Source organism: Cebus imitator, unplaced genomic scaffold (assembly GCF_001604975.1).
Source record: "Cebus imitator isolate Cc_AM_T3 unplaced genomic scaffold, Cebus_imitator-1.0 Scaffold511, whole genome shotgun sequence".
NCBI classification, from domain to species: Eukaryota; Metazoa; Chordata; class Mammalia; order Primates; family Cebidae; genus Cebus; species Cebus imitator.
The window spans coordinates 377,971-388,590 of record NW_016107826.1 but is presented as its reverse complement, the minus strand read 5'-3'; the positions used below and the strand labels follow the sequence as shown (position 1 = coordinate 388,590).

Here is a 10,620-nt window from a genome sequence, read left to right as displayed (position 1 = left end):
ACTTCAATACTCCACTGACAGCACTAGACAGGTCATCAAGATACAAAGTCAACAAAGAAACAATGGATTTAAATTATACCTTGGAACAAATGGCCTCATCAGATATATACAGAATATTTCATCCAACAACCATAGAATACACATTCTACTCAACAGCGCATGGAACCTTCTCTAAGCTAGACCATATGACAGGCCATAAAACGAGCCTCAATAAACTTAAGAAAATTGTATATCAAGCATTCAATCAGACCACAGTGGAATAAAACTGAAAATCAACTCCAAAAGGAACCTTTAAAACCATGCAAATACATGGAAATTAAATTACCTGTTCCTGAATGAGTACTGGGTTAAAAATGAAATCAAAATGGAAATTAAAAAATTCTTTGAACTGAACAACAATAATGAAACAACTTACCAAAATCTCTGGGATATAGCAAAGGTGGTGCTAAGAGGAAAGTCCATAGTCCTAAACACTTATATCAAAAAGACTGAAACAGTAAAAACTGACATTCTAAGGTCACACCTCAAGGAACTAGAGAAATAAGAACAAATAAAACCTAAACCTAGCAGAAGAAAAGAAATAATCAAGCTCAGAGCAGAACGAAATCAAATTGAAACAAAAGAAAACAATACAAAGATAAATGAAACAAAAACTTGATTGTTTGAAAAGATAAATAAAATAGACCATTGGCAAGATTAACCAAGAAAAGGAGAGAGAAATCCAAATAACCTCACTAAGCAACAAAGCAGGAGATATTATAACTGACACCACTGAAATACAAAAGCTCATTCAAGGCTACTATGAATATCTTTATGCACATAAATTAGAAACCTAGAGGAGATAGATAAATTCCTGGAAAAATACAATCCTCTTAGTAAATAAGGAAAATTAGATACCCTGGACAGACCAATAACAAGCAGTGAGATTGAAATGGTAATAAAAAAATTACCAACAAAAAATGTCCAGGACCAGATGGATTCACAACAGAATTCTACCAGACATTCAAAGAGAATTTGTACCAATCCTTTTGACACTATTCCATAAGATTGAGAAAGAAGGAACTCTGCCTAATTCATCCTATGAAGCCAGCATCACTATAATACCAAAACCAGGAAAGGGCATAACCCAAAACAAAAACTACAGACTGATACTCTTGGTAAACACAGATGCTAAAATCTTTAACAAAATACTAGCTAACCGAATCCAACAACATAACCAAAAGATTATCCACCATGATCAACTGGGTTTCATGCCAGGGACGCAGGGATGGTTTAACATACCCAAGTCAATCAATGTGATACACCACATAAACACAATTAAAAACAAAAATCCCATAACCATCTCAATAGATGCAGAAATAGCATTCGACAAATTCCAGTACCGATTTATAATTAAAACTCTCAGCAAAATTGGTATACAAGGGACATACCTTAATGTAATAAAAGCCATCTATGACAAACCCACAGCCAACATAATACTGAATGGAGAAAAGTCGAAAGCATTTCCTCTGAGAACTGGAACAAAGCAAGGATGCCCACTCTCACCACTCCTCTTAAACATGGTACTGGAAATCCTAGCCAGAGCAACCAGAAAAGAGAAAGAAACAAAGGACATCCAAATTGTTAAAGACGAAGTCAAACTGTCACTGCTGACAATATGATTGTTTACCTTGAAAACCCTAAAGTCTCCCCTAGATAGTTCCTAGAACTGATGAAAGAACTCAGCAAAGTTTCCAGGTAAAAGATTAATGTACATAAATCGTTAGCTCTTCTATACAACAACAGCAACCAAGTGGAGAATCGAATCAAGAACTCAACCCCTTTAACAACAGCTGCAAAAAATAAAATAAAATACTTATGAATATACCCAACCAAGAAGTCAGAAGACTTCTACAAGGAGAACTTCAAAACACTGCTGAAAGAAATCACAAGACAACACAAACAAATGGAAACCCATCCCATGCTCATGGATGGGTAGAATCAATATTGTGAAAATTGACCATACTGCCAAAAGCAATCTATAAATTCAATGCACTATCCATCAAAATACCACCATCATTCATCACAAAACTGTAAAAAACGATTCCAAAATTCACATGAAACCAAAAAGAGCCTGCATAGCCAAAACAAGACTAAGCAAAAAGAACAAATCTGGAGGCATCATACTACCTGATTTCAAACTATACGATAAGGTCACCAAAACAGCAAAGTCTAATCAGTGGGGGAGCAAGGGTAGGAACAAATTGTCTTCAATGAGCATTTGAGTGCATCTTTAGAAAGAGGTGCTTTTAAACCCTAAGGTATCAGGGATAAGAGGAGCCTTACAAGGCTTTAGTCTCAAAAAAGGTTTAAGGTTGCTTCTACATAGGCTTGTGCAACCACCTGAGTTGAAGTTTAAGCCTGTTGCATTAATTATCTACTGCTGTGGGACAAATAACCCCAAAGCTTGGCAGCTTAAAACAATGTACATTTATCATCTCACAGTTTTTGTGGGTCATAAATCTGAACACAGCTGAGTGATGCTAGCTCAGGGTCTCTCACAAGACTACAATCAAGGTGTTGGCTGGGGTTGTAGGCATTTCAAAGCTCAACTGGGGAGAATCTTCTTCCAAGGTCACTCACATGGCTGTTGGTAGACCTCAGGTCCTCCCTGGCTTTTGGCCCGAGATACCAGTTCCTTGCCGTGTGGCCCTCTCCACAGGGCAACTTACAACCTGGCAGCAGGCTTCCATCACAGTGAGCAAGCTAGAGGACAAGAGAGAGCCTGAGGTCTGCAATCATTCACTGCTCTTACCATGTTCCCCATTATCCTTAAGTAGCAGGCTTGACAGAATGCTGAAACGACCTTTTGAAGACTCAGCTGTGCCTGTTAAGGTGACAAAACCTTGTGTGTGGTTGGACAATATCCTCCAAATATGAACTTTTCTCTAAGTCAGCATTTAATATATGTTGCTCTTTGCCCCAAATCTGGGAATAAAGGCACAGATATAGGACTGCCTTCTTTACCCATTACCCTTAGTGATCTATTAGTGGAGACCTTGCTTCCCATGCTCACGACTTTAGACTCCGCTGGTCTAAAGGTCTTATTTCCAATAAGAAGAAATGTTTCCATTTGGTGACATAACAATAATTCCTTTGAATTGGAAGTTGAGACTGCAATCTTGCCACTTTGGTCTTCTTATGGCACTGAATCAACAGGACATGGATGTACTGGATGGGAGCATAATACTGAATGGGTGATACCTAATTTCAAAGGGAAAACTGAGTTGCTGCTACACAATGGGCAATAAGTAATATCTCTGCAATGCAGGAAATGCTCTAGAGTACCTGTAAGTACTTTCTGTAACTACAATCAATAGCATACTATGATCACCTAATTCAGGCAGGACTGCTAATGGCCCAGACTCTTTGAGAATGAAGGTGTGGGTCATTTCACCAGGCAAAGAATCTTGACCAACTAAAGTATTTGCTGAGTACAAAGGGAATACAGGCACACCTCATTTTATTGTGTTTCAGTTTATTGCACTTCACGAACTGGTTTTTTTTTTTTAAACCAATTCAAGTTTTCTGGCAACACTGCTATCAAGCAAGTCTATCAGCACCATTTTTCCAACAGCACGTGCTCACTTTGTGCCTCTCTGTGCCAATAAACTTTTCCATTATTATCATAAATTATGGTGATCTGTGATTAGCGATTTCTCTCTTTCTTTCTTTTTTTTTTAAGAGACAGGGTCTTGTTCTGTCTTCCAGGTTGGAGTATAGTAGTACAATCATAACTCACTGGCTTACTGTAGCTTTGAACTCTTAGGCTCAAGTGATCCTCTTGCTCAGCCTGCTGAGTAGCCAGGACTGTGGGTTTGCAACATCATGCCTGGCTAATGTAAATTTTTTTTTTTTTTTTTTTTTTTTTTTTGTAGAGACAGGGTCTTGCTTTGTAGCTGGGCTTGTATCAAACTCCTGGCTCTGAGAAATCCTCTCACCTTGGCATCCCAAAATACTGGGATTACAGGTATGAACCACCACATCCAGCCTTGATCAGACATCTTTGATGTTACTATTGTAATTGTTTTGAGGTGCCACAAACTGCACCCATAGAAGACAATGAACTTAATTGATAAAGGTGTTCTGACTGCTCTACCAACTGAGCAGTTTTCGGGTCCCTATCCCTCTCCTGAGGCCTCCCTGTTCCTTAAAACACAACAATATTGAAATGAGGCCAATGAATAACTCTACAATGGCCTTCAAGAATTCAGATGAAAGGAAGAGTTGCCTATCTCTCACTTTAAATCAAGAGCTAAAAATGATTCAGCTTAGGATGTCATGCATGTCAAAAGCCAAGATGGGCTGAAATTTAGGCCCTAAACAGTTAGCCAAGTAGTGAATACAAAAGAAAAGTTCTTGAGGAAATTAAAAGTGCTACTCTAGTGAACATATGAATGATAAGAAAGCTAAACAGCTTCATCGTTGATCTGGAGAAAGTTTGAGTGGTCTGGTTAGGCTATCAAACCAGCCACAACATTCCCTTAAGCCAAATCCTAAAACAGAGCAAGGTCCTAATTCCCTTCAATTCTATGAAGGCTGAGAGGTGAGGAAGATGCAGCAGAAAAGTTGGAAGCTGGCAGAGGTTGGTTCATGAGATTTAAGGAAGGAAGGAAGGAAGCCATTCTGTGACATAGAAGTGCAAGGTGATGCAACAAGTGCTGATGTAGAAGCTGCAGCGTTATCCAGAAGATCTAGCTGAGACCATTGATGAGTGTAGTTACATGAAACAACAAATTTTCAATGTAGACAAAACAGCTTTCTACTGGAAGAAGATGATGGCCATCTAGGACTTTCATAGCTAGAGAGGAGAAGACAATGTTTGGCTTCAAAGCTTCAAGGGACAGGCTGATTCTCTTGTTATGGGATAATGAAACTGATGATTTAAGTTGAAGCTAATGCTCATTTACCATTCCAAAAGCCCTAGGGCCTTTAAGAATTATGCTAAATCTCCTGTACCTATGCTCTCTATAAGTGGCACAACAAAGCCCGGATGACAGCACATCTGTTTATAGCATGGTTCACTGAAGATTTTACGCCTGACATTAAGACCTACTGCTCAGAAAAGATTCATTTCAATTACTGCTCCATGACAACAGACCTGGTCTTCAAAGAGCTCTGATGATACCCAAGGAGATTCATGTTGTTTTCATGACTGCTAACACAACATCCATTCTGTAAGTCATGGAACAAAGACTAGTTTCAACTTTTAAGTCTCATTTTAAGACATACATTTTGTAAGGTTATAGATGCCAGAGATAGTGATTCCTCTGATGAATCTGGGGCAAAGTTACTTGAAATCCTTCTGGAAAGGATTCACCATTTTAGATGCCATCAAATATTTGCTTTATTGCAGTTGTAAATGGATCTCCCAATATATTTGAGGTATATCTGTACTAAATGGGTAGCAGAAAAAGGTAGTTATAAATACCAGCTATAAGTACATAATTGGTTGTACAAATAAAGCATGTAGTAGTATTTATTTTGATATGAATATTTTTGTATATGCATATAAGCAAAATATTTTTGTTTTCATGTTCTCTTACTCCCTTACCATCTAATATAATGCACTGTCAAAAGTAATTAACTTTTATTTCTGATATTTAAATTACAGGGTACCAAGGGTGAGAAGAATGAATATCAGCAAAGGACAATAAAGGGATTTTGTTCCCTCTTCTAGGGAAGGGGTTAGTATGTTTTCGATTGTAGTGTGTTATCTATTGTACATTTCAATGGCTGTATCATTTTTAGTGGAAGAATAATTTTCTTAATATTAATGCCTTTATTTGGAAAATAAGTCTATTTTGAGGAGATGTACATGAAGTGCCAACTTGGCAAAAGGTGGACTGTGGTGGCTTTTGAATGTGTCAATTTGGTTAGGTTGAACTACATTTCCCAGAATTCCTTTCCTGTCTGTTTCTGGTTAGGATGGTACACAAAGGAGATTTTTTTTGGTGGAAAATATGGAGGGGTAAAGTGAAGCAGCAGCTATTTCTAGTTCACACATGTTGTCACTTATCTGCTGGCTTGCCTTGTGTTGTGAGGCAATAGCTAGGGCTGCATCTGCTCCCCCTTCCCATGAATTCTCCTTCAGCATCTCTAACTCCAGGAGCTAGTGCATGTGTTTAGCTCCATGACAAAGGGCACAGGGCTTCTACAGAACATCTGCACCACCAAAGACAAAAGCAACAAGAACTGATATGGGCTGGTTGTGGTGGCTCATGCCTGTAATCTCAGCAATTTGCGAGGCCAAGATCGGAGGACTGCTTGAGCTAAAGCGTTCAAGACCAGCCTGGGCAATACAGTGAGGCCTCATCTGTACTAAAACCAAAAAAAAAATTAGTGGAGCATGGTGGTGTGTGCCTGTAGTCCTACCTACTTGGGAGGCTGAGGTGGGAGGATTGTTTGAGCCCTGGAGATAAAAGCTGCAGTGAGCTAAGATTGCACCACTGCACTCTAGCCTGGGCAATAAAGCCAGACTCTGGGGAAAAAAAAAAAAAAGAAAAAACAACTGATGTGGGTTTAAGCTTATCTGCCTGGACTCTGGCTCTTGCTTATGGGTTCTAGCTCATTGTTGCTCTCTGCCGCTTTACATTTATCTTCCCTTACCAACTCCCTGCTCTGTAAATTCAAGATCCTCCAACAGATATAAGGTCAACATCCTTACAGAGATTGCTTAACCAGTTTCAGGTAAAATCTCAGTGAAAAATCCTTTCCTATATGCAGTTTGTCTTCATTATTTGTGGATTCTAAATTTGCAAATTCATCTACTCACTAAAATTTATTTGTAACCCCAAAATCCATACTCAAGCGCCTTTTGCAGTTATTTGTAAAATGCACATGTGCAGGGTGGAGAAAAATTTGAGTCATCCATTCTTAATTAAGGTTGAACAAGGTCATGCTCTGCCTTCTTGTTTCAGATCTTACATTATAAACAAGTGTCCTTTTAATATTTAGCACCACATTTTTCTACCTTTGTGCCTTTTTTGGGTTTCACTGTTTACAATAGCCCCCACATGTATTACTGACGTGCTGTGTAGTGTTGCTAAGCACAAGAAGGCTGTGATATGCCTTACGGAGAAAATATGTGTTAGATAAGCTTCATTCAGGCACTAGTTACAGTACTGCTGGCCATGAGCTCAATGTTAATGAATCAACAATATATATTAAATAGTGTGTCATTAAACAGAACACACATAAACCAAGTTTACATATTGATTGGTTGACAAAAATGTGACCAGAAGCTCACAGGAACCTGGCCTTGTATTTCATCTAAGAGCAATGATTACTTGCTAATTCAGTGCTGTTAGTGACGTCATAGAATATAACTAGCATAAATAATGAAAAGCGATTGTACCATATATAAGAACACACATATATATATACATATGTGTCTGAGTATATGTGTGTATATATGTCTGTCTGTCTGTGTGTGTATAGTAGCATATACATTGTCTAGTGGTTCTGTCTCTGTGGTTGTACCCTGGCTTATAGACTTAGAAAATTCAGCTATAATGATAGTGAAGCTCAGTTGAAATTTAGGTATTAATGATAGTGATGTTTAGTTATAACAATAGTTTTGGACCTAGAATCTGAACTATTCTCCAAATTATTTCCTTCAAACATATTTTCAACTTTAAGTACTCAGTGATTAGCTGTCACGTACGATTGCTAACATAAAGTAGTTTGTGTTCCAAACTTTTACCCATTCTCCAATACCCACGGCCAGAGTAAGCTCATAGTTCTGTTATCAGTTATAACGAAATGCCACTGCTTACTTTATTGAGAACTGTGAAAGCCAAAACCAGAAAGCTCACACATGTCACTCTCTCTTCTTACTTAATGCTCAAATACAAAGCCTCTGGGCTGGAAGTCAGTGCTATCCTTAAACTTCCTAGATAGCCCAAATACTCCTGAGGTGCTCACCTCTTCACCTCCTCCCTTTCAATAGGCAAGGCAGTCTTGCCTTTGTTCCCTGTGAACATTTTAGATCCATTCCTGCTGTTGTTCCTTTAATTGCTGTCTCCTTTGCCTAGGATGCCATCTTGTATGTTTTCGTACAGTCCAGAGTCTAACACAAGAACCAACTAAAATCTTTGCATGAAATTTTTTTTTTCCTAAAGTCTCTAGGACACACAACATCTTTGACTGCCTGTCATATCACTGAGTTGGAACTCAATCAGAAACATATATCCTCTGAAAATTCTGTATGTCTGCCCAATCCTTGTTTAGGTATTCATGTACATATTCCTTATCTCCCTAAGCTTCAACAGCAGTTGTCTATGCTACTCTTGAATTAGTTCACCTATACATCTTACTGAGTTTGTTGGTAAGCATTTTAAGCTACTTAAAAAATTTGTGGTGGTGGATTAGACCCAGGCATAACATTACCAGTAATTCATCCAACAACTCAAGGATAAAAGTAAACTAATTCATAAAATAGAATTCTACATTTCATTAACATATTTTTCACCTTGAAAAACAACAGCAATCATGTATCTCTCATCAAACACATACCTGCTGAAACCCGGGGGCAATCAGGTAGCATGGACTCCACTGATGTATCTAATGGTTCAGAGCTAGAGACCCAATTACAACAGTTCTGCAATGTAATAGAGACAATATTGTTGAAATATAATTTAAGCCAAGACCAAATTTGTAGAAAGAGATTAATTTATTCTATAAAATCAACCACTAGAATGTATTCAATTTATTTTCCAAACACTTAACATTTTTTTCTTATGTAAACAGTAATTATTCATAATTAACATGACTGTGAAGAAGTTTTTGTTTGTTTTATAAGTCAGCAATCATCTGTACTGATACTAAGATGACATGTAAGGGCTGGGAGCAGTGGCTTGCACCTGTAATCCCAGCACTTTGGGAGGATGAGGCAGGCGGATCATTTGAGGTCAGGAGTTCAAGACCAGCCTGGCCAACAACCCCTTCTCTACTAAAAATACAAAAATTAGCTGGGTGTGGTGACGCATGCCTGTAGTCCCAGGGACTTGGGAGGCTGAGGCAGGAGAATGGCTTGAACCCGGGTGGAGGAGGTTGTAGTGAGCTATCGTGCCACTGCACTCCAGCCTAGGTGACAGAGGGAGATCCCATCTTAAAAGAAAAATGACATGTAACCTTCCATGAACCATGTCGCAATATATTTCCAAGAGAAGTTTAGATGGTCAACAAGTAAACAAATAAAGAGATTATAATTAAGAGAAAATGAAAAAAAGTATCCATTTTTAACTTTTAGATAAAATATTAACATAAGAAAGAATAACCACTTTTTAAACTATATTCTTTGTGTAATAAACTGATTTTGCATTTACTCCTCAAAATCTGACCCACATAAGAATACTATCTTTTAATTTTCACTTTGGCTTGCTTTAATGAAGCCTATATCAAAATAGTTATAAAGAATCACCATCTGGTGAGTTGTAGCTGTGTGTCTATGGACACAAAGCCTTCAATATTAAAAATTAGGTAATTTTTAATAGTAACGATGTAAAGTAACGATAATTTACAATTCAGATAAGTAAAATAATCAATATCCCTTCTATACATTTTAAGACGGTATTTGAAGTCAGGCTAAAAATATGTGATTATCCTCATATGGTTTTTAAACAATTTCTCAACATGTGCGCGCACACACACACACACACACACACACACACAATGAATTTCCAGACAGATTTTATTTTAAAAGAAATCATCCCATCAATCATTTTGGAAAAATCGGTGATTGCTATTCTGATAAACAAGCATGTATTGTGTATTTTTAGATGCTTGCTGCCCTGGTTGTGCACCATGGAATCCGTCCTCACTGTGGAAAGATCCTTGACTGGTAGATCAAGTGTCTTATTGTATTTCCTTAATTCATTCTGTCTGGAAGAAGATGTCAGCTGTGTTGCAGTGAGGAGAGAATTTCAAAGGCCCCAGTCCCCACCAATAAAGGCCGAGGAATGGCTTTTGAATAGATTTGTCAAGGCAACCCTACTGTTCTGGGACCAGGGAGAGCAGGAATAACATAAAGGAAGGGTTGCTGTATGAGATTAGAAAGTGAAGTTCACAAAGCATGGCAGATTTTTGTAAGAAACAGTAGATCAATGAAACTATTGAACTGTGTAGGAAAAAAAACATGAAAACAAACATAACATCTAGTAATGTTCTTAAATGCTTTCTATCTTTTTACATTTAAAATAGATAAAATATTAGTATTTTTCATGCATTACAAAAGCTTGATGGTTTAAAATGGATACATATTCTATAATGTGCTCTCCTAATCTTAATTAGCAGTTGAATGCAAAATGATACAATGTAAGAGTAGAAATTATAAAAGGAACAGGGTTTTAGAAGATATTTCATACATTTGAAATAAGTAAAATTAATATTACCATTGATAGAACACCACATCAGAGAGTTCTAGATAATGCAGAAGATTAGCACACAATTAGCCAGCTTTTATATACAATGTGACACTTGCTTGTAAGAAATAAGTATTCTCCAAAGCAGTGTCAAGATATGTAAATGGATGATTTGTTTTATCATTCATCACAGCCCCTAATAAATTCAAAAATCATG

At 37.5% G+C, this 10,620-nt stretch overlaps 1 protein-coding gene across 9 annotated transcripts in view; it reads right to left on the bottom strand.

Annotated features, from left to right (window-relative positions):
- The window catches only part of FAM172A (family with sequence similarity 172 member A), a 508,558-nt gene that overhangs the window by 150,568 nt on the left and 347,370 nt on the right, over nucleotides 1–10,620 (bottom strand). For all 9 annotated transcript variants that reach the window (XM_037733283.1, XM_037733284.1, XM_037733288.1 and 6 more), the window contains one exon: nucleotides 8,557–8,641. In XM_037733283.1, the coding sequence (XP_037589211.1) occupies nucleotides 8,557–8,641 (85 nt within the window). The remainder of the gene's footprint in view (nucleotides 1–8,556; nucleotides 8,642–10,620) is intronic.